Source organism: Phaenicophaeus curvirostris, chromosome 2 (genome assembly GCF_032191515.1).
Source record: "Phaenicophaeus curvirostris isolate KB17595 chromosome 2, BPBGC_Pcur_1.0, whole genome shotgun sequence".
Lineage (NCBI taxonomy): Eukaryota > Metazoa > Chordata > Aves > Cuculiformes > Cuculidae > Phaenicophaeus > Phaenicophaeus curvirostris.
The window spans coordinates 44,283,204-44,308,731 of NC_091393.1; the positions used below are offsets into that span (position 1 = coordinate 44,283,204).

The 25,528-nt window shown below is 39.5% G+C and overlaps 1 protein-coding gene across 4 annotated transcripts in view; it reads right to left on the reverse strand.

Annotated features, from left to right (window-relative positions):
- Positions 1 to 2,975: 2,975 nt before the first annotated feature.
- Positions 2,976 to 25,528, reverse strand: part of MTCL3 (MTCL family member 3) — a 38,144-nt gene continuing 15,591 nt past the window's right edge. The window contains exons 4-8 of one of the 4 annotated variants that reach the window (XM_069851824.1): positions 13,014 to 13,085; positions 11,213 to 12,379; positions 10,338 to 10,352; positions 9,630 to 9,965; positions 2,976 to 3,083 (exon numbers count right to left, since the gene is read on the reverse strand). In XM_069851824.1, coding sequence (XP_069707925.1) covers positions 9,855 to 9,965; positions 10,338 to 10,352; positions 11,213 to 12,379; positions 13,014 to 13,085 — 1,365 coding nt within the window. In that variant the 3' untranslated portion in view covers positions 2,976 to 3,083; positions 9,630 to 9,854. Of the gene's footprint in view, positions 3,084 to 9,629; positions 9,966 to 10,337; positions 10,353 to 11,203; positions 12,380 to 13,013; positions 13,086 to 25,528 lie in introns of all 4 variants that reach the window. The other 3 variants (XM_069851823.1, XM_069851826.1, XM_069851825.1) reach the window with 3 other exon arrangements.

Below are 25,528 nucleotides of genomic sequence, written 5' to 3' on the forward strand. Positions count from 1 at the left end.
TGGCTGATACACACACATTGATACTCCAATCCGTTAACTCTGGCTCTCAAAGCCAGCTGTTGTGTTACTTAGATGGACTTGGAATCTAGTTTTGGTCACAAAATGCCTCTGTAGCTATTTGGTCTCCTGACAGAAACCAAACCTATGGGAAGGCAAATGAATTGTCAGAGAGTTAACTAGGGGTAAGCCCAGATTACCTTCCAGGAATTTGTTCATTTCCCTGCTTGATGGTCAGTGATTGTCAACTTACAGGAATTGTCCGTTTTATCACCCACATTTTCTTTAATACAGTGAAATTCATTCTTGAGCTTCACATAAATTTCTTCCTCATCCTGTATTTTATTGGACAAGATTTGTTGATTCAGCTGTGGCTACTGTGTAATCTCTGCTTCCCAGTGTCTGAGTTATTTCAGATGACTGGGAAGCTTATGCCAAACCTGGAGTCAGCTTCTTTCATGAACAACTAGGCAGAAAAGTTCACCTGAAGCCCAGTGGGTTACTCAGGTCTTCGCGTCGTTGAAGTCCTGCTACACGATCTCTCAACCAACAGCTATCATAGGCTCAGTCCTAATTCAGAGGTTGGAAAATCACTTCCCCCCAAGCAATTTTGGACTGAGAATTTGGAGAACAAGCTGAACTATTCTTCAGACATCTCCATTAGCCTGTTTCACAATGGTGTGTCTATGTAATGTGGTACTGGAGCTTACTCTTTCAAAATTTGACTCACACCTGCCATGGAACTCTGAAATGGCAATCTATCCCTCAACTACCTACAAACAGACTTCACACCTTTCTTCTTCCACCTGTCTTAAAAATACATGGGGCAGCTTTACAAGAAACATAAAACTCCTTGAAACTATGAGCTGCTGAAAGACAGAACACCATTCTCATTATAAAAGAAGTCAAGCACTGGCTTGCTCAAGGCTTCTGAGGGAAGGCAGCCAGGCTACAGAGACTGCACCTCTCCAGGCCAACATTTCAGCTTTGTGCCAGACTTCGGGAATTGTTGACCAAAAACAACATACAAAAAAATTCCACTGCACTTAAGATCTCTTGCAATCTAGGTATCTATTGCTAATGAACTTTCAAACCATTTCAGTACTTCAATACTTTCTCACTTTGCTAATTAAAAGGCTGCAATTTTTAATACAGACACTTGTTCTTTTTTTTTTATTGACTAGATGAATCTCTTTATAAACTTTCAAGACATCTCTGAGAAATAAGCAGAAGTCAAATCTCTGCTCCAGCAGAATCCCTCAAACACTTGTCAGAAAGAAATATAAAAAGACGTAAATTCTGTGAAATCATTAACAAGACAGGAAGGCATTATCTGTCAACAACTTGCACAAATGGTGATTTTGCTAGTACACTATTAGTAGCAATGACCATACTTCAGTCAGTAGCATATTACTAGAAAGTCAACACTATAAAGCATTTTTTTTACACATGTAAGGATAGGTAAATAGTATATACTACTTTCAAACACACATAAAGCGTTGAAAATGCCCTTGGAGGCTTCCTAATGTTGGGAACTACTATTGCCATGTTTACATTAATCTTCACAATTTGTGAGTTGTTTCATATGGAACTCTGATTATAAAAAGAGATTGGAGACTATCAAAATGAAATCAAGTCTTGGAAGAGGTTAGTTACAGATAGCCATTTGTTGCTCTAAGATCCACAGAAAGCTTGTATTGCTTTTTTTGCTTGTCTGATTTCCTCTTGACATAAACTCTGAGAAGAAAACTCAAGTTTATTGATGTTAGCAGCTGACTGACTGTACAATTTTGCTGCTATTGTACAGTGATAATTCCTCAGAGAATTTTAACACCTATTTCTGACTCTTTTCCCTCTTTTTATTCTTGGTGTTTGAGGTTTTTTGGTTTTTTTTAATTATTTTTTTTGCTTGATTTTTTTTCCCTACTAGAAATAAAATCCAATTTGTAGTCCTGGTAATATACTCTCTATCTGCATAGTACACTGAGATGTCCCCATGGGTATTTCATGTGGCTTAAGCAATCCAAAGGGATGTAGAATGCCAGATTTTAATTTGCTCAGTATCCGTGCTCTTGCAGTATTGGCAATTTCTGCATGTCCTAGACAAGGTCAGAAGCTCATTACAGCAATCAAATTCAAGCAAATAATCAATTTTGTCTACATCAGCTGCATTTTCCCTTAACTCTTCCTTTAGCCCTCTCTCCTCAAGCATAAAATGTTTTAAGCAACTAATAATGTTATTATTCCCCCATGTCTTACCCATGGCCTTTCTATACACATACTAAAAATGCATAATAGTTTGCAACCAACCTTTATCAACTTCTGAAAAATATCTCCAGTGACATCAGCTGATATGTTATTTTTCAACAGATATTAATTAGACTGGATGTGAATAACCATTCACATACACAATTCTTCCCTTGATTTTACAAGGAAAAAAAAACCCGCTATTAAATCACATTTCCACCAAAGTGCTGTATTTTGGATGACTAAGGAAATTTTAAATTTCCTTATTTGTTCAATTATAAAAGTGTGCCTTGTGTCACAATACTGCACATTGTATACATAAAAAGAAGCCACACTAGATTGAGAGTAAAAGAGAAAGATGGGAAAGAAAAAAGAAAGAAATGAGAAAGAAAAAGAAAGAAAGAGAAAGAAAGAAAGAAGGAAAGAGAGAAAGAAAAAGGAAAGAAGGAAAGAAGAAAGAAAAAAAAGAAAGAAAAAAGGATGGAAGAAAGAGAAAGAAAGAAGGACAGAGACTTAAGTGCTTACAATGCCACCTGTGATGCCTGTTCTGTTGATCCGTCTGCTCTAAAGAAACTAACTGAACTAATAAAAAGTCTCAAAGAATAACATACATGAGCACATTACATATAAATAACATTATATATATTGAAATAACTGCCACATTAGGGATTTGTTTTCTTTTTTAATCTTAACTGTTCAAACCCACTAATTTAAAATAAACCATAACCATACCTTTCATGAAATAAGAAATCCTGTAGAAGTTTTTCAGTCCATATCTAAACAGCAGTGAAAGCAATGAAATGCATAGCTAGCTGGGATCCAGTTCTGTGAATCTTGATCTTTAAAAGAAATACGAAAGCTAAGCAAGACACAACCTTTCAACGGCGACAGTATTTGCAACTCTATTTGAATAACTCTGCAACTTTTGCAAACTGAAAAACAGTTCCGTTCAGCATCATCCCAGCAGCTGGCTTCCACGTGACGTCAGTGCAAGGAGGATGGTTTTAAAGCCATCTCTTCCAACCCCCAGCTCTGTAACTTTATATCTCCTCATATTTTGTGTAAACAACTCCAAGTCCAGGACATTTTTAGGTTTTATAGTGCAGTCCAGTTTTTAAAGCTTGCCAAAGCAGCCAGTGTTGATATTAAAACTATGACAATAGGCGATAGTTTCTTTCATTAGTGTCCATGTTGTAAAGGAAGATTCTTTGCCACATTCCAGACCCAGTTTTCAGGGTTATACTTTTTAGTAAGATCATTTTGAGCTTTGCAACTTGATCCTCATAAACTGCTTTGTAAGCGGAGTTTGTTTAAAGCAGCAGTTTTGACGGTTAACAGCTATCTTAAAGAGCTAAAAGCAAACCACTCCTCCCTAAAATCTTTTTCTGTATTCTAAATACGCTGACACTTATGAAATGCAGAATTATTGGGCACTGTGTAATCCTACTCTCTTGCATTCTGGCAAGGGTGATAATAGTTTCTGTGGGATACACCCAAATATTCCTGCTACTTTATAAGGTTTGTGGATCAGATTCTCCAGTCTGCTAAGATACTTTGTCTCAGCACAGCAAATTGCTTGAAGTTGGACGGAGAATCCCCCTTGTGCAGGGAAACTCATCCCTGGCATAAGACTAGCAAGGATGGTCCAAAACCACCTCAGCCTGGATTTAAAGCCCTAGGAGTGGCCATAGCAAGTGGCAGTATGGGGTGAGGGAAGGGAAGGTATGTTACAAAAATGATCCAGCCAGTGAAAGTCCATGGGAGACCCTGAAGCTAGCATAGGGAAATATAGCTGCTCCCCCTGCTGAGCTGACGGCACTCACTCCTTGTATCCCTGCCTACCCGTGTATCTCTCCTGTTGCATTATGTGTCAAAGTGCTTTCATTTAGCACAGTTAGGAGACCCTCAGGCAGAAGCTCCACGCGCATACCACTGCTCTGCTGGGTACTTGTGCTTGGATGTGTCTGTGGACAGTGACTGAGACCACCTATAGCTAGAAAATTAACACTTCATGGAACATTCGTCCACATATGTATCTGTAGAAGGGCCGTGAAGTACTTTACTCATGCACCATAAAACTTTGGACAAACTCTGCTATAAGATGGGTGTCTTCAAATGCACAAAGCAGGAGTGACATATATTTTTGTGGGCAGAGCACCTGATGACAAGAGGATTTGTGCGATGAAGGACACAATATGAGGATTCACACATCCTTTGTTTAGTCAGCACTCTCGTCTTTAGACCAATAAGCTTTTATCTGTGATAAAATCCATGCACAGTGTAAAGATTTTAGCTCTGAGTGCATTTTATAGTAAAAACCAAAGCAGGTTTCAGGGAAAACACATTTTTTCTCCTTATACGGTCTAGCTGTGAGTCTCTCAGTGAACACATTACTTGGGTGCTTATTCTGCTCCTACTTAACATAAATGATGGGACTTGGGCTATTTGTGAAAATTTCAAATATTACCTAAAAAGTGAGTAAAGATGCCCAAGGAATTCCTGAATAAAATGCTCAGCCTCTGAACTCCGAGGATTTAAAAATTCCCTGTTCATAAAGAAACAGTGTGATTTTCTTTTGGGAGGTTATGTCCTAACATGCCAGCTGACATAGCTGGGAATGAAGCCTGAAAGCCTGGGAGCAGAACTGGGCTCACAGCTGGAGGCTGGATGCCACAGTGCTGCCACTTCCCCAACACCAGCACAGCTGCATCCCTGCAAATGAAGATGTATTTTTTTACTCCTGTCCATCAGCATAGGCTATTATTCTTGGGTATTTAATACGGCTAATTCAATGCCCTTTGTCTTGCTACAGAACTCCTTGAAGTAAAACAGTAAAATTAAAGAAAACAGGGGATTAAATCCCAGACTTGAGTTCAGGTAAAATCCTACATTTCTGTCAGTGTGAGTAATTAGAAATGTGTGAGACTGAGGGGTTCATTAGTAAATAAGAGCTCAACCCCACTCATAGGTCAAAGGACCACATTAGCCTCATCCCAATATGGGAAAGGCAGAGCGAAGTTGGGACAAAAAAAAAAACCCCACAAAACAAGCTCTAAAAGCACGGGGTTATTGCTCCTTACACCCTTAAGCATAATAGTAGTGACTTCTGCTTTTGGTGAAATAAAATTTATCCAACAGAGACTGTCCCTCCCCCAACAACAGCAAGAAAGCAGCAAATGTGGCTTTCTGGCCTGTTGCACAGGCAGAATAAGCAGGAAGGCTACTGCAGGTTTTCTGCATCCAACACATTGCTTCCACAGGCAAAGTGTACTTTGTCCATATATCAGCTCTGCTTGTGTTCAAAGTCAGCACACTGACAAAAAAAAAGGTGCAAGGGCATTTTAAACAAGCCTTCTGATAACTTCTCTTCATCATACAAGACTGAAGACAAAGGAGCACGGGCTATAATCTGATTACATACTCATAGTAGTATATGTTCTGTTTAATAGACTGCGCTCAAGATCATTTTAGAGCATCTTCAGCTCTGCTGTACTTAGCTTGACTATGGCACACCCATTTCCCTCAGTCCACATACATCTACCAACAAGAAGAAAGAACAGCACAGCTGCCACTGTAGTCAACTCAACCACAACATGAGATTCCTCCATGATGTTACATTTTACATCTCGATAATCCTGGCAAATACATCTTGGGAGGGGATACATAAATCAGGAAATGGGCAGAAGAGAACACAAATTCTGTCTCCTGCTACTACTGGGCACTTCTGGGATAGTATGTAACTTAGTGGAGAAACAGAGCCAACAAAGTGTTATGTCATGTCACTTCTTCAAGGTTACACTGGAAATCAGTGGCAGATACTTTAGATGTTTACTTTAAATAGAACCACTGTAATTTTCCCCATAGGCAACTGCATGTGTAATGGCAAAAGTTGGGTTTGAATATCACTTCCCTTGGCATTAAATCAGAGACAGAAATGTAAGCCAATGGGAATTACGTCCCTGATACTGATGCCTTTAGAAGTCTCCTACTCACCTATCAGATTCTGGGGTGATTAAGGGGAAGGGCATCTAATACCCTAAAGCTCTGCTTGTTTTTGTAAACAACTCCCAAAGTTCATATGCAGTTCATCTCTTTTTATAACACATATTTAGACAGTCGTGGTTTTGGCAATTTTCTATTTTCTGACTGCCAGGCATATTTCTGCACTATAGCACCCGCTGTCTTCTAGTTTTGATCCTGAACCACCAGTGACATGTGTCAGCAGACACTTATTCTGTCGCTAAATGGAGCTTCAGGCATGGATAGTTTTGGTTGAAAGAAATATCTCTGATCCTAGAGAAGATGACCATTCTATTATCATAAGAATTTTTCAGTAAAGGAAAGAAAATATTTGTGGAGGTATTATGTCAAGGCATTCAGAGCTGACTCTAAATATGAAACATATTTAATTGAATTTACCTGGTCACATTTAAGGAAAAAAATGTATTTGTTTTCTAAATGACATAAAAATTCATTTGAGTTACTGCCAATTTATGCAAGTGTGAAAAAGTCAGAATTAGACCTATACATGCAAGATCTCTTCTTTCTGAAAGAACATGGAATGAATTCCCCGGGAACTCAGGAAACTGAAATTTAATCTTTCAGAGAAATGTAAAATTAAGGCAACCTTGAGGTTCAAAGTCAATGATACTTTTGCCAGAATATTAATATTTCACCAGAATATTCAAAAATGGGAACTGTGAATCTGCTATTGCTATATCTGAAACTTGAACTGATAGGTAGCCTGGTATATCCAGCTTATTGCCACATACAAGAAAAATCTTACATTCTTCTTATCATCACTCTTCAGAATTAGACACTACAGAGCAGACAATCTAAGGAATGAGCAGTCTTCTGCCTGGATCTGTCCTGCCCAATTCCCATGCGTTTGTGCTAGAGGATGGGAACAAGCTATTCTGCATTTACTCACTCACCTTTGAGGTGGACTTTGCCCACAAAGCCAGTAACTGAGTGGGGAGAATCTGCTCTTTTCTTGGCAAGTATAATTATCACATTTCTGTGTGAGATCTAGTTATTTCAATTTAACAAGACACAGATCACTTATTTCTTTGGCCAGATGTTACCTTCTGGCTATGGATAAATTTCCATACTGATTTTATTAGCTTTCTCAACAGCTTTTAAAATAGTGAAAAATGGAGGGCTGCGAACTTCTCTGCAATACCTGGTATGAAACCCATAAGCAGCTCCAATCACTCCTTTCATGAAAACTGTGTCTCATTTCTCATGAAGATTTCTCTGAACTGAGATTTTCAGGAGTACTTGCCATTCTCCTTGCTCATCACAGATTCAAATACCAGGGGAGCTTCTAAAATGACATTGTATGTTTTATTGCACAGGCTACAATCTGAAATTAGCTATGTACATGACCAAAAGGTCTCAGCTTTGATTTGCTTTGTTGATGCCTGACAGAATTAGGATGAGGAAAGCTCCAGCTGTATGCAAGAAAAAACACTGTGAGAAAAAACACTGTGGAGTTAGAATTGGCAGTCCTGTGCAGAGGTCATCTCCCCCTTTTGTCTCAAGAGGTTCATCCTCACTTTTTCTGATTTCTGAGAAAGAAGCAAATCTTTCCCAAATACTTCCAAGATGTATTTAATGTATGAATTCACTGTATTAAATTTTTCTACTACTTTGCAGTAATACTGTTACCGATATATTCAGTGTAAATCAAACCCTCTCTATTCATCTTTATTACATACAAGCTAAGAAAGGTATAAACAAGTTTGGGTTAAAATCTGAAAGCCCAGAATTTCAGATCAGATTTAAGCATGATTTTTTCTCTTTTATGAGATTGAGCCAGTAACACTAAAGAAAATCCAAAGGATCTTTCCTTCCTCCAAGGGAGCCACTAAAACAGAAAGAAACTCAAAATAGTTGGCCTTGTGCTAAGATTTGATATGACATGTTTAAGCCTCAAATTATTACACTTTTGATGTCCAAATTGCAAATCCATGGGGGAAAAGCAGTTGCTAAAAGAATGGCAGCAAAAGCACCTATCTTTACAGTTACAGAAATTCACTGTGAAGGCACGATATGCTTGACCGTATCTTGCCGTAACAGTTACTAACACATGGAACTTAACTTTTAGGCAACTGAGCATAAATTAGAGCATATTATAAATTCCTCAAAATTGATGGACTTTCTCTTTAATCAGGACATCAGGCAAGGTTAGCTATTAATCTCACATATATTAACTATCATTTCCTTTAGAAATATCTTGCTAACTATAAAACAAATAATAACAACAACATCCCCTGGTAGGAATAAGTCATTGGTTTAAATCAAGGTTCAGTGATTTAACTGATCAAAGTCACTACACCTGTAGAGTATGCCGAGAGAAAGCTAGAAAAAGAAGAACACAAACATGTTAATACTGAATGTTATGAGTTTACTTTTTTGTGTTCTCATAATACAAATTTTATTGCCCAACCTCTGCTTTCCTCTGAGGAGTTTCCCTCAAAATGGTGTGTCTCTACTATTTCAGGCAGCAGAGCACAAACCTGGGCATGAAGATGAACTGGTTTTACTGGGGAATGGGTCAAGCAAACAGAAAACTACCTTGATAAATCAAAGGGAATCTTCATTGCCAGCTAGCAAAACAGCTGCTTTATTGATTACCACCATTTATTACTAGATTTTCTTATCATGATATCTGCACAAAAGATTTCATTAATATACTTACTTGTAAATTACCACCTTTGGAGAATTTACATTTGTGGGACTCAATGGTTTCAATACAGGTTAAATAAAACAGAAAAGAAAACTGAGCTCCTCTGGACATTTCAGATGAGGTTTTCATAGTTTACCTGATAAACCAGGTTGTTAAGGAGAGGTATTTAACATCAGACAAGCTGACTAGCATCACTCTCTCAGTTCAAGTCAGATGTAGCACTGGCATTTTTCTAGAGCACAGAGAGAATGCAGCCAGCCTTTATCTCTCAGAAGGCTCCTCGCTTACTCTGATATCTCCCTCCTTATGCATTTCATTCTTAGGGGCTTCAGCTCCTTGCCACATTTCCAGGTATATGCCGAACATTCTATCTACCAAACATTCTGATTTTGTCCCCTCTGTGGTGTCTAATTCACACAGTGCAGTGCTGAAAAGTGTTATCGTCACAATCATGCAAAATATGTATAAGCTGTGACATATAAATGCAGAACACACATCAAATGTGTGGCTAGAATACAACTTCCTTTTCTAGCAGTGGGAAAGAGGAAAGGAACAGACTCCTCACATCCACCCTACATATTTCTGTTTTGGTGCAAATTAATGAATATTAAATTGGTCCCATTCACTAAGGAAATTTTTATTAAAAAATGGTAAAACCAGAGGAAGTGAAAAATATCATTTTCTGTTTGCTTACCTGGAACACCGTGGTGAGAGGATTTCCTATTCAAGTGGGTAACTGTTTGGTAAGTTTTTTGCAGGTTTTTTGGTTTTGTTTTGGTTTTGGCAAACAAGTAGTCTTCAGTGTTTTTACAGCAGTGGCTATTACAGAAAATATGTCTCTTGCACTTCTTATCTTGGAGGGTGGACAAAATAAACAAACTGAAAATAATACTACAATGAACAGTAAATGAGGAATGGTTTACAGTACAAAAAACAGTGTAAAAAGGAAGACAAGTTTAAATATTGTTGTGTATGAAAGGGATGAAAATAATACAAGGATGAGAATAAGTAAAATGATAGGCTGGAACATCTGGGAAAGTAAATACAAAGACAAAGAGAACAGTCAATTAATGGAATAGCAAGTCCAAAGTTTCAAAAAAATAAATAGTGAACCAGATACGCTTGTGGAGGGACCAAGTGCCCATCTCCCATTGACTTCAGTAGGAGTCCTGCATGGTCGAGCCCTGAAATGTCCAATTTAACTACAGATGTTATTTGTTTAGAGAAAACACTAATTAGTTTGCTTTAAATTTGTATAAGCGCATGCAGTGCTCTGTCTTTAAGCTAATGGGAGCTCTACAAGCTCAGAACTATTGCTAGATCAGGAAGTGAGCATGCTAAATGCCATTTCTGTTTGATTTCATGCAATACATGTATAGTAATTGATTAGCTTTAAACTCACTGCGTCTGTGACTTTCTGATACAAGGAAACAAAAGACTAATTAGTCAGCATAGGAATAAGAAGTAATAGCTTTTAGCTTCACCTGGCAAATACTTTGACTGTAAACTAGCAGGACAGCACAAAGTAAATTAGCACAGCAAGAGACTTACTAAAGCATTGGGTAATACCATAAGCAGTAACAAGATTTGCAAATTATAGGATTGCATGATAAGGGTAGGTAATTTTCATTTTTCACAGTAAGGGATCTTGAATCAGCAAGGAATTTGTTCCCCAAAACCTCTCTGGAACAATTCTGCCTAAAAATGAACTACACGAAAGAGTGACCCATAGGCCTTCAATATGACACTGTCAGTTACAACAACTCCAATATTCACACTACCATGTCACTCGGTGACTCTGAGAAGTAGATGCATTGTTTATTTTTCTCTGTGGTTTGTCATATTCTCTATAATTCTGGAAATTTAATGTTTCCTAATTATTAGATTAAATAAGATTTTCTTTTTATTTCTTTAACAGGAACCAACCACTAAGCAAACAATCAAGTTCATTTACACACCAAAAGTGCCATCTGCACTAACTTACTGGCACAACTCTGGCAAATGCGATTGGAAAGCCAGAAGGGAGTATAATCTTCCACCTCCTAGAGCATAATTCTTTTGATTTCCAGGAAAGCAAACTTGGTTACTGTTCACAAACAGCCCCATTGGTAGAACAAGTTTTCATATGACCAAATGAGGACTTAATTTAAGAAATTGAGATATTTATCTACTGTCTAAAATAATTTCCACATGCCATACATCAAATTTAAGGTTTAATTCATTTGGCAGAGCCTTTTTACCTGTAGGCTGTAATAAGTAAAAGTCTACCTGACTCACTGACAAAGGTTCATCTGCACTTCGATCATCCGAAGATTTTGGAACTTCGAGTCTGTCAATGAAAGCCTGGAGCTCTTTCCTGAAGGCCTTCATCTGTGCATTGATCCGGTAAAGAAGCTCATGCTCGCGTATTCTGCTGCCATCATCTTCCTCATCCATCAGTCCAAAGAGGTCCCCATTAGCTACATAAATTCTTGCCTCTGTTATGATGGTGCTCGTGTCAGAAATTAAGCGATCTATTGTCTTGCCCAGTCGCTCAGCTTCAGAGCGAATGTCCTTCATCTGCTGCCTGTCAGTGAAGCTTTTCTGCCACCCAGATGGGGTTGGGTAAAAAGACCTTGTGGGTGTCAGGCACCGAATGTTGCGTACCTCCTCAGAGTCACTTTCCCCACCAATAGGGCCTTCTCTTTTGCGGTGAGGGGGACGGGAATCATCATCACTCTCTTTTTTTCCTGCATCACTTTCCGCATCACTGTCTCTGGGACTGCCACGTATCCCAAGATGAGAGGCCAAGTCATAGCGTTGCATGTTGGACATTAAGACTCTGTTCTCATACTGCAGTTGCATGACTTTGCCACTCAGCTCATTGATCTGCATTCGTGCAGCTTTCAGTTCCTCCTGTAATGCTTCTGTTTTGGCATTGTCATGGTGCCTAGAGCTCTCATGGGATCCAGTTTTGTACTTGTATTTATTCAGCTCAGCTGTTATGCGTTTGTTTTGTTCTTCCAAATCAGCTAAATTTCTCCTCAGCAACTCTGTCTCATCTTCTACTAGCTGCAAATGCTGTCGTAATTCTGACAGGGATTCACTCTGCTCTCCCAGGAGTGGGTTAGAAGTCCCTGAGAAATCATCTCCTCTTAAATCATCAAGCTCTGCTTTAAGTCCTCTATTTTCTACTTCCAGTTCCACTATTTTCCTCCCAAGAATATTAGCTTCCTCCTCCACAAGTCTCAATCGAAGCTTGAGTTCAGCTTCTCTCGTGGTAGGTGGCCCACCTGCTTCACCTTTTGGCAAGGGACTGTCCAAATCTCCATAAAATGATCTATATTTTTGCAGCTCATGTTCAAATCTGTCTTTCTCTTTATCAATCTTAGCCATTTTCTTCCTCATCAAGGCTGCTTCCTCTTTGACAAACTGTAGCTGGCATTTCAGGTCTTCATTGTCCTCCTTAGGAAAAAAAAAAGAAATAACTTGAAGAAACTTGATGTAAAACAGGAGACCGCCAGTGGATAGCCTTAAATTACAAGATTAACAACTACAGGTATATAACTTTAGATACTAAGGGATTTTCCTGCATTTACCTTTTAACTGATCAATAAATCACAGAGAGGGAAATAAATACTTAAATTTAAAAGAGGGGAAAAGACTATTTTGCTTGTGTCTAAAGTTTGCACAGTCCCCAGAAAATAAATTGTATGTGTACGTGGGCTCGTAGAAAGTCCTTATATTTTCTATGCCTGTAACACTGTAATAGACTTTACAGTGTTCAAAAATCCTGAAGTCAGCACACAGACCTATGATCTTGTTTCACTTGGTGCTCTCTTTTACTTATTTTGTCTAAAACATAGAGTACACGAAACCTGGAGGGTTCTGTTGCAGCACCAGTGGTTTTTTCAGGTTGTCTTTGACATACTGTTGTCTGATTGCAGATCTAGGGTAAAAGCTCTCTGTTCTGTAGCATATAAGAAATAAAAGAGCAAAGCAAACAAGCAAAGTGCAAATCTACAAATAATGTACATAATTTCCATAGTGTCCCTGAAGCCTCCACATGAGAATCTAGGCTACTGTTATCACAACATACCTCTGTTGGTGTCTGCTGTGACTTCTTTTCCGATTTTGGTAGATCTTTACTCCCTCTTCTTTTCAGCGATTGCTGCAAAGACAACAAAATGAGATGCACTGAATATTTTGTTTAAGAGGTTTATAATTAAGTCACCCTCTTAAAACATAGCAGGTCAAATAAAACTATAAAAGAATTAATTTCTTGTAATCCTTCAGATACCAAATACAGAAGGTAGACATCTGCTCAAAAATGACATAGCAAAGTTACGCAAGTAAAGTATGGGTTTAATCAGTCTGTTACCTTTTTTATTCAACATATTTTAAGATTAGTGCATAATGAATGTTTAACACATGACAAGAGAGGTAAGAAAGCAAGTATCACAAGTGGTAACTTAGAGATGGGAAAGCTTTCGCAAGTAGTGAAATCCAGCTTCAGTCTTGCCCATTTGATATCAACCCTAATGGGGCCAAGGCACTTAAAGATGCACCCAGCCAGACATGTGGCCTTGGCCTTTGTGGTAGGCAAGATGCATAAAAGAGCATCACTGAGATCCCATCAGCTGACTTGAGTGTGCAAGTACAAGAACACCTTTCCCTGTGTCCTACCCACAGGCTTCAAGCTTGCAATGCATTGTGGTCACACCTCTGCGGCTGCACACTGTTGACAAACTCTGTGCAGGCAAACTCACAGATAGATCTGGTTGTGATATTTGTTCTGGTTTCGGAACACACTCAAAATACAGTTTAAAACCACTGAGACTACAAAGTCTTAGCGAGAAACAAAGCATATTAACTTAAGAATGGAACTGAACAAACACACATACGCACCACCATATGAGCAAGCTTCTTTGGTGTCTTCTCATCTGCTACATACCCAAAGTGCATAGAAAAGAAACTCCTGCTTTAAGAGCATAGAAAAGAAACTCACAGGGATTGAAGCTGACTAGCATACCCAGCAACAATCTCATAGATGCTGGCTGTAGAAAGTTTGTTAGTGGGCAAGCAGCAGTAGTGGAAAACAACTGCAACCATCCTGCTGTCAACACTCAATACAGATTATCAAGAAAACAGCAGGAACGTGAGTGAGAGAATATGTCAACAGCTCACAGCTGTTGCCAGTTTTTGTGTTCCCTAGGTAAAATTTAGGCCCTGAGGCAGGGCAGTGATATAACCAACACCATCTCCCTCTGAGATTATTCTCTGGTAGAAGAATTCCTTGTGCAGTTGAGAAACATGTGTTTCCCTGCACCAGCCAGGGAAGAATCCAGCTGTATCTAAAAGCCATCCAGTTCCATGCATTGGGAATTAAAAATAAACCATTTTCAAATCAAATAGCACTGCAAACTTCTCCTTGCATCAGTCTCTTGTCAATACCACCCAGGGATAAAACAACTAAGGGACAGTTAAACTATATTTCTGCTTGATTACCTACATGTCTTCTATTCACCCTGCCAAGCTCAGCATTTCCCCAGATATAATGAGGTTCTGAAATGCTGAGCTCCAATTTCTTGTGTACTTTACAACTTTCCAGAAGATAAGAGAGATGAAAAAGCTTCCCCCATGATAATAAAAGAGAAGCAACAGAGAGCAAAAAGTATTTTTCTAGGTTTGACATAAACCAAAAAAATCTGGTTTCCTTCTTTCTCTCTCTATCTTTCATGATCCTTTTGTTACTCAGAATAGCAACATTTTAATTACAATAGTTGTGACTATGTAATGACTAGGCACTACTTTTTTTTCTGCTGCACTTGAATTACAACAAACAATCATGGGGCTTGTATTGCTCACCAATGAAATGATGGTGTTTAGCAGCAAAATTTTATAGCAGAAAGCACAACTCAATTAGCAGGATGATTTGGGTAAGTGGATTAGGCCAGGCTGGAACTTATACGATGTCTTTTCTTGTGAAAAATACTGAGACAATTTCTGATTAAGATTTCACTTGCACATCTTGGCTGACAGATGACACCTGCAAAATCACAGTGCCCCATAACATCATGTTAAGGCACTGAGGCAATACACTGAACAAAGTATATCCTGCTATAAATAATGATTTTTTGAGAGTTTTTTCAGAGGTACATTTCTCAGTTTACAGTGGCTACTCTTTGAACCATTTCTCTCAAGCCTTGTACTAGTACACTCTTCCAATCCAGTTTTCAACATTAAACAATTGTTATTGCTGCAAATGAAAAGAAATTCATCAAAGCAAAATGGAAAAAAAAAAGTTCAACTAAGCACACAGTAAAACCAAAACACCATCCCAGACTCCTGCAAGTGAATCTTCATATTATCCCTGTGACCGGACATTATTAAAACTGCTTGTGTGTTGAATATTCTGACATGCTAACAAATGCTAGGCAGGGTGAGTGATTCAGCTGCCTTCATGTACAAAAACTGTTTGTTCAAAAAATGTGTTAGATCATCTTTGAATTCAATTCACCACCTATTGAGCCTTTTCCCATGTCACAGTGTACCCCAAAGCACACTGCAGTGCCACTAAAAGCCACCTCTGCTTTTTCTCAACTATCGCAAAAAAAAAATCTGCCCCTCATCCTATAATTGTTTTTTAGAGTTTGTTGTGAAGGATAACTTGGGAACTCAGATAATTTTTCTTCCATATAATTTTAAACATCACACTCAATTCACCCTATTTAATTTTTATAAGTTAAAAAAAGACTAAGGTAAAGTAAGAAACATAACACTGCTTTTGCACTATCTGATCAGCAGTGCTTACCAGACAGTGTTAGTATTAATAACCTTGAACCAAGTTACCCATCTGCAGGAGAAAAGAATAATCAAAAGAAGCATATAATGCTATTTATACAATGGAGAGTTTGCTAAACTGCTCAAGTAGTTTCCACACTCTAGATAAGACCACAGATATTGTTTGTATTATATGCACCCCAGATCACACAAAATGAGCAATTCTGTTGCCACGTTCAGCAGCATCAGTTCTCCAGTGACCTTTACTGGAGTTTATCCAATGTCTTGCTGGAGATGCTAAGCACTTTTCAAGACCAGATGGCATAATTCTTCCCTTGCCAGCCCTAAACAGCAAGCCAAATGTATGTCACCTGTGATGCTCTATGCTTCTCAGGTGTAAAAAGACCTGAAATCTACTCTAAGAGTAATACAATGCAGAAATAATAGCATCAAACTCCAGTGAGTAGGAAAGCTGTAAAATCAACTCAAATTCTCTCTACCTGATCCTAAGCAACAGTAAATGTCTCAGCAGTTAATAAAGAAGACATAAGCACAACATATCAAGATTTTACAAGATGCTTAGTTTTGATTATTTCAAGTCTGATCTGGGGGTATATGATCTGAAAATCAGTGTAGGCAACCACGGGAGGAATTCCTGATGCAGAGAGGAATTTATGGGTGCACATAACAGCCCTTATGCCTTCTCACACAGCAGGCTAAGGCAAAGGGTGTGCAGCTTCTTGAATCCCCACAGTTGTGACCAAACCTTCTCATCTGCACACCACTGTGCTGTATACGGTTATGGCTAGCTGCCTCCCAGTTGCTGTGAGAAGTCTGCAGAGCTATCAAAAATCAGAGGAAACCTAACACCATCTTTGCAGTCTTGAAATAATCCTGAATATTAAACAACTTTTGGGCTGCACAAATGTGCCTCTGTCCAGCACACAGTGACTACAACAAGGAAAACACAAATTTGCCCTAAGACTCTCTGCATTTTCCCTTCAATCAATACAGTTGGTTAGCTCATGGACTGGGATCAAAACAGACACAAGAGAGAGATTTTATTTTACTGACACTGACTGAAATTCAACGTATAAGAATATGTGGTAAAAGCTAAACACTGTCCATGTTGGCAAACTGAAAATTCACATTCTCCTAAAAAAATATACCTGTGCTTTTAAAACGTCTCCCTCATTCTTCAACTCTATCGCTGCAATTTGCCAGCAACAAACTCAAGATACTGGCTTTGTCTGCCATTGGCACAAGTACATAGAATGACAGAATTCTTTACTCTTTCTACCCTGCTTCAAGAGCAGGAGGAGTGATGTTTCAGTATTCTACTTGCTTGCAAAATTAAGGCAGACAAGAAAAAACAGGGGGTAAGTGAGAAGCACAAAGAAGCACAGCACCCCTGTCCATGAAACAAACACTAAGCACATTCCTACTAGCTCTAGCAATGCTCTCTTCCTATTAAAACCGGGATATTTGCAAACACTGCTGAGGAATGATACAAAATGAAAACAATCTTTACTACTTCACCATGGAGAGAGAAATAGTTCTTACGCAGTCTTCTGAACATGTTCGTAATACAGAAAAGAGGAGCTACGCTCCAATATTTTCATGATTACATTTGCATTTATTTAGGAGTTACTTCAGTTATGATTTTCAGATCCTTTGCCATTGTCCATTTGCCAATTAAATGAGAAACAAGATAAAAGGAGAGAAAAAAAATACACAACATTTGCACTTTACCTAGAGAAACCTTTTACATTTTGAACCAAAATCACATTGCTAGAGCAAATAACGATAACCCTGTGGTATAAATAGGTAAAAGCATTCTTTGCAATGCATAAAATGAAGCAGCACATTTTTGCTTCCATTACATTTGCTTCCTTTTCTTTGAAAAAATATTCTGAGCAGCAGAAGATGAAAGCTGCCTTTTCAAAGCCCTCTTTATGACCTGGTCGAACAGCCAGCCAGACAAACTCTGGTACTTCACTTTCTGTGATTGCACACTCCTTCATCTACCAGGATATCATAATGCAGTGAAAGAAATATCTCCGAAGAAGTCTCCTGACATTTGAACCTTTCAGAAATGGAAGAGTTAGACATGCTTAGTTCTCCAGCACTATCCAACTAGGCCTCATTATGGATACAGAAATGATACTCAGCTAGCACTCTGCTCCCTAACCCTGAAATGCAAAAGCTTATCTCAGAACAACTTGAATATTTTGGAGTGAAAGTGCAGGAATAAGGTATTATGTTGCATAGCGATGCTTACTAAACCTACTTTTCAGGGCTTCCTAAGTTGCAGCTTATTTTTCAGCTCAGCTATTTCTCTTTTTTGGGGGGAAAAGAGAGTCAGTCTTTTTGTCCAGGTTTGCACAATGCCTGGTACAACTGATGCGCTGTCCCAGTCTTTATCTGGGACTACAATATGACAGACAATACATGATCATAGTTCTAAATACCAACACATAATAAAAGCAATAATCACAGTCATAGACATTGATATGGAAACTATTAATTAAATACATACGAGATTTTGCCAAATCTACAGAGATTTTTCTTTCTCACACCTATTATCACATGTAGAGTTTTTTAGTCTTCTTAGAAGAGTATCTCAGAAGAGATTCTAAATAAATTTGCAAGCAACCAGATTATATTCATTGATGTGGTTACAAAAATGCATATACATAAAGCAAGGCATAGTTACCATATCCCAAGAAAAAAGGCTAGTCAGAAAACGAAAAGTAATGAGAAGGAAAATAAGAATGTTTCTGTATACAATGTGCACCTCTACACTGCTCACTTAAAATGTATACAGAAGCAAGTTCTGCAAAGTTGTGGGCTGATCACACATGTACACTTGTACATCAGTGGGCATGGGAAAACCAGCAGATGTAATCTACCTGGATTTCTGTAAAGCCTTTGTCACGTTCCCACATAACATCTTTCTCCCTAAACTGGAGAGACATGGATTTGATGAGTGGACTGTTCGGTGGATAAGAAATTGGTTGGAAGGCTATATTCAGAGAGCAACAGTCAACAGCTCAATGACGGTCAGTGACAAGTGGTGTCCTCAGGGGTCCATACTGGGACCACTGCAGTTTAATATCATAGAATCACAAACTCACTAGGTTGGAAAAGACCCACAGGATCATCGAGTCCAACCATTCCTATCAACCACTAAACCATGCCCCCCAGCACCTCGTCTACCCATCTTTTAAACACCTCCAGGGAAGGTGACTCAACCACCTCCCTGGGCAGCCTCTGCCAGTGCCCAATGACCCTTTCTGTGAAAATTTTTTTCCTGATGTCAAGGCTGAACCTCCCCTGGCAGAGCCTGAGGCCATTCCCTCTCATCCTGTCCCCTGTCACTAGGGAGAAGAGGCCAGTTCCCTCCCCCCTACAACTTCCTTTCATCTTACTATAAGGAGAGGTCTTATGTTTCTCTTCACCTCTTTTTTTTGTCTGAGTGTACTTGGGAAAATTCTATTGTAAAGCTACCAGTTTGAAAATATTTTCCATAATATAACATATTGGGAAGTTTCACATGTGTTTGGGAACTTAGGTTGTTGAAAACAGAGGATCAGACTCTGCAGTGCTCTGTAGTTATGCCAGTGTGATCTTGCCTTAAATCTAAATTGTAATCTAAGTTTTATTGAGCAGCTCATGTAAAGACAGTGCTCTGGAAAAATAAAGCAAAGTTTGGACACACCTACATCCACCTTTCTAACTCTGTCTGGTATTAATCTGTTCTCCCATAAGCCTGCACTGTTTTTCCTGATATTTCTACCATGCAAAGATGGAGATGAGGGAAGAATACTGCAGCAGTGACTGGAGCACATTGTCCAGAAGCTGCACTGACTACAAACGACTCAGAAGACCTGTGACATAACTCTATGCCTTGTCCTCCTAAATAATAACTCTTCCTGCTGAATGAAAATTGCTCAGTTTCTCAAGTAAAATGCTTATTCCAAACAAAGGAAGGGGCTGTGGCTTTCAGGCTGATTTAAAAAACTTCATGTAGAGGTTGACTTAAGACTCTTATTTAAAAGCTTTCTTTGCTAAAAATGTGAAAATCTCATGCGGAAATGAATTTTGACAGTCATCAGCTCATTATAAATATTTGATATACTGGGATGCATTTTTAACTACCTTTCATAAACAAACAGCCAGCATTTCAGCATTTATCATAAATGTCACTGAGCCAGCAGATCACCTGCAGATTAATGCCACAGCAGTCCTAATGAGGTCACACAAGAATCAATTCTTGGTCCTATGCTAATTCACATATCTTGCCACTGCCTAGAAAAGACATAAAATAATATTGGCATAAAGACCACAGATAGAGTGAAGGTTGGATAAACGTGAAATACTGCAAAGAACAGTCACTGATACAAACTTTGATTCAATCAAATACTATGTGCTTTAATGTGACATAAGAAGATGCACATGTAAGAACAAGGAGTGAAAGCTATGCTAAGACTACAGGAAAAGAGCCTAGAGAACAGAAAAGATATCTTGAAAAGCTACCCCTCTGAAAAAAAACCTGCAGGGTCATAGGGGATAATCAACCGAAATAATGTTGAAGTGTAATTTTGTGACCAAAAGGCTTAATTTAGTCCTAGGATGTAGACATCAAAACTGAGGTTCCCTGTGCAGTAACTAGAAAGAGATATGCCTCTCCATAGAGTGAAACCACACACAGACAAGTAGAATGAAACAATTCCAAGTATAGCCAATGTTTTCCCTTTGAGGGAGGCTATATTCTTCAATTAGGTTAAATGCTTAATTTTTAGATGGCTAAACCCTAAGCATGCAGATTCAAACAAACCCCACAAACACCAAAGCATCCATGCTAGACTCTTGAATTTGGCATGGCAGTAAGAAGATACATTGCACGGCTGGTAACTAGCTTTCAGCAAATTCAGATGAGAAGAGAGATCCAAAATTTTAACTGCTACTGGGACAGTTCAGGAAGAGCTGTGCTCGGCTGTTAATTTTTAACACTGACTGTAACCCTTTTCTGAAAACTAACCATTGGTTTAAATAAAATTGCTGGGATTATTTTATGACCCATGTTGTTCAGAAGGCTAGACTGGTTGATCATAGTATACAGTTCTGTCTTCATAATTTCTGAATACATGAAACCCAACCAAAGTCTGGGAACTCAGCAACAGTACTCCTAGAAGCATACTACAGTGAAATGAGCCTTTGAGTGTATCTATGTCCGTGTCATCAAGGCAATGTTCCAGTTTAAAACTCTTTCTGTGGCACTGTTACTGGTGCTTCTAATTAATCATTTAATAAAAGATCTAACTGTTAGCATCTGTAAAAAATAAAATAATTCAGCCAAGCCTGTAATTTAAAACACCCTTGGTAATTAGGCCTGTTGGATATTATCATCAGTCACGCTTTACAGGGAGGTAGAAGCCTCTTATTACATACAACACTAATGGAAATGGATGCATGGCAAATACCTCCTAAGTACGAGTACTCATCTGTGACTTAAGCAAAGAGCTTGGTTATTATCCTAACCTGGATTCATTGATGAGATAGCCAAAGTCAATTAACACAATCATACAACTAAGAAAAAACAAAGCACAATAGAATTGATATCCACAGGTCTCATTCTACAAATCTTGATACATGCTTTTGTTAATACTAGCAAAGGGGCTGAGGGAGAAACACATGCCAAACCATCTCAGTAAAAACAAACACTTCAGAAAAATACACTTGCACATCTGAAAAATTAATCCACTACCCTTTGCTTCAAAATAAGAAATGCAGTGCTTGGAACTCTTAACTGTGGACTATTATCAAAACGTGAATCTGCTAAAATGCCACAGGGTTATATTACCTAGCACTAGTAACACTGCAGTTAGTGAAAAATAAAAATCCAGGTTGCAGTGAATAAACATAAAAAGCCTGGTGTTCTTGTTCCTGGCTAGTATTGATTCCACACAATCCAGAAGATCTTGCTGACGCCAGAGCCCAGCACACCCTATAGCTGGGTGTTGTCTCTGTCAGGTGACTCACCTCTATTTAATAAGCAGTGACATACACCATACGTGGCTAAAAATGTGTGCAAATGAGAGTCTAATAGACAAATGTGGCTCAAAACACACTGTTCTGCCCTCCACACTGTAGAATACTTATAGGGCAATTCAGAGGTAGAACACAATTAGCACACTGGCAGTCAATGAAGAATCAGCTGGCTGCCATGCATAATCACATACAGTCTCACCTCCTGTCCAGCCTGGCCACAGAAGCCACTTGTTGGGTAGCATTCCCCACCACTGTACTATGTATAATACTTCCTTTGTTGTACTTTGTTCTTTGTACATCATTCTTCTTGGTGCATGTGAAATATATGCCCAATAGATGGTTTAGTGTTTTGCATGCAGAGACACACAGCTGTATTGCACAGAACACAACTATTTGCACAAAACTCTGCAGACCAGTGCAGCAGAGAAATATGCCCTGCTTGAGAGCATGTACCTGCCCCTGACCTCCTGTTCACCTCCTGTGTTTTGCCTGAGAACAAAGACAGCTTGGACAGACCCTGAGCTCTCTCTGTTTCACAGAAATAACCTGGGAACCATTTCCTTTCTTCCCTTCCAGGATGGACCTTTTCTAACCCCTGTATGCTCTGCTGCAAAATGACAAATTAGATTCTGCTTGTTATTAACAAGAACAGACCACAGAGTTAAAAAAAATCACAGACTGGCTGAGTTTTAAAGGGACCTCTGGTGACCTAGCCCAGTTCCCCTGCCCAGAGCAGAGTCAGCTGAAGCAGGCTTCTCAGGGCCACGTCCTGTGGGGTCTTGAGTATCTCCAAGGCCGGTGCTCCTTCTTCTATAGGCAGCATGTCTGGTGTTTGACCACCTTCACAAAAAAGTTTGTTCTTGTCCCATCACTGGCCACCACTGAAGACTTTGACTCCTTCCTCTTTACACTCTCCTATTAGGTACATATGCACATTGATAAGATTTACCCCACACACATTCCCACTCTTCTCCTTTCAGACCCCTGTGGGCGCCCGCAGGTCTTAGTGGCCCTGACCAGCCTCACCTGGGGCTCATCTACACACCATGCCCACGGGTCATGGAGCCCCATTTCAGCTCAGCCCAGGGGCTTCTGTTCACCCTTCAGCTCACCCTGCTGGGGTACTGTGGCACTGGGTCTTGGCTAGCAACACCTCTGCCCTACCATTTATGATGTGCGCCTAGAACCCCCCATCCCACAGGGAGCAGCCAGCCCTTGCTGCTCTCCAACATATCCAGGCTGAACAGTCCCAGCTCCCTCAGACTTCCCTCATTCGACACCCGCTCCAAACCCTTAATCGTCTTGCTCCAGTATGTCCATATCTTTCTGAAGAGCCCAGCACTGGACTCAGCACTCAAGGAGTGGCCTTACCAGTGCTGAGCAGAGGGGAAGGGATCACCTCCTTTGACCTGCTGACCTCATCCAAGTCAGTAATGAAGACATTAAATACAATTCACCAAGTGCTGACCCCAGGGGGTCCTGCTAAAGGCCCGAGTGTGTTAACAAGCCTTCATTACCCTGATGAGTTTTACCTAGGACTTCCAACCCCATGGGCTCAGGACCTTGCACCCCTGCCAGAACTATGCTGTAGCTGTATCCAGCTCTGTCATGGTGTGCATGGCCATGGACCCTCTTGGTCTTAATCTGTGGCCTGACTTCCTAGCTTGACCTCGCACTTGCCTCATGATCATTAGATCTGTGGATTGACTTCCCAGCTTATTCTCAGACCTGCCATGCCACCACAAACCTGTCAGATGATCTAGATCCTAGGCTGATCCTAGCTGCCATGCCAGGCTTGTTATGGTAACTTTGCTCAGGTACTGTTGAACTGGGCTCTGGCTGGTGGGGTCCCTGCCCTATGGGCTGTGTTATTATGCTTGGCTACTGGCTCCCACACCAGCTGGTCCTTGCTCTTCCCTGACAGGTACACCAGTAGTCACCACCTCCAAATGGACTTTGTGCTGTTTGAGCCTGGTAGTTCATTAGCCAGTTTTCAGTCAACCTCACTGTCCAGTTATTTAGTCTATACTTCATCCGCTTGTCTAGGAGAATGTTATGAAAGAGGTTTCCTGCACCATTCACCAGTGTGCACACATTTTCCCCATCCTCATTTGGCTGCTGATATACCTGTAGAAGCCCTTCTTGGTGCCCTTTAATGTCCCTCACAAGGTTCACCTCAAGGTGAGTTTTGGCTTTTCTAACCCCATACCTGTATGTTCTGACAGTGTCTCTACATTCTCCTAGGATCACCTTCACCTGATTTCCTGCACACTGGGATGAATTATCCAAAAATCCACAGTGCAAGAACAAATGGCCTCACCACACTACATAATCTTTTACTTTTAAGTGCACTGGAATCAAACACAAGAGACATTACCAAGCATCTGCAACCCAACATTATGTTGGGTTAATTTTTTTTTTTTTGGAGAGGAAAAGATGGTTCAAGCAACAACTTTGAAAGAAAACCCTAAACAAAAGCCCAGAGTATCACACTACGTCTTTTGAATCCTACTATTTGGCATTAGGATACTAGTTATCAAACGGTATCATGTTTCCTTCACGAAATACTCATTAATCATGTATAGCAGCACATAAAGAATCTATAATTGCTTCAGTTGGCTTTTCTAACTCTCTATTTACTGTGTACTTTAAGTTAGCCACCTAAGTTCTCAGAACCATCATTCTGAAAAAGTAATGAGTAATACAAGTGTATTGAATAGTAAATATAGCAATTTCTATGATACTTCTGTTCCATCTGGCTCTGTTGTCTACGTTTCCATTTGAGGTCTTGCCATTGAAAACTGCACTGAGATTACTCCCTGAAGGCCTGTGACATGCTCCAGAACAGTCACCTGTGCTAAGGCATAACAAGGTTCTCCTTTCTCACACTGGCAGCTGAGTTCAGCCAAAACACTAGGACAGCAGCTTTAACTCCATCGTGCAACTTTCTCCTTACTCTCCTAAAGCCAGTAGGACAAACTACCAAGGGGTGTGAGGCTGTGCTGAAGAGCCATCAGGAACACAGGCACCTGAAAGACGCATTAGGACATTCTACATGTAAACAAGTAGTAAATCTACCAAGCTGCAGAGTGCCCTGCTTTTTAACTGTAGACTTGCTAGCAGCACCAGAGTATGTAAACACAGACAATCGTTTCATGTGGGGTTGCTTAAGAGCTCAATTTAAGACTATGAGAAAGAACGCTGCAGCCAGTGGTGAGCACATGCACTAAAGAGAAACAAAGTCACGGTAATTTTCCTGTCAGACTGAAACAAGCTTAGCTTTGACCTGTATCTGCACACTGCAAATGCTCCATTTTTCCAGGTGTTTCCTTGAAGGGACAGGTGCACTTCAGCAGTGGACTGAACACAGTGGTATAAGGGACAGAAACCATGTATTACTATAATTCCTCAAATAAATTTTTTTAATGACATTTGGTGTATATTGATTCCATATAAAAACGTGTATCTAAACCTCTGGTTTGACACTTAGAAAATGTCTCTGTTTTGCCTCTATAAAGCCTTCCAGCTGATAGGAAGCCATTTTGCAAAGTCTCTAAATCTAGAGAATCCTGGCCTACCTCTATACTTCCATTGACGCTTCTGTAGCAGTACAAAGTGGTTGAATTTGTCCTTTCTATCACGCAATCTCCTTCTTTAAGAAACTAAGCAAATCATACACATTGTCTTACAAAAAAATTCCAGAGACCGGCCAAAATTGTCAAAATAAGCATAAAAAAATGATAGCTGGAATTTAGAAAGCATAATATATTATTAAAA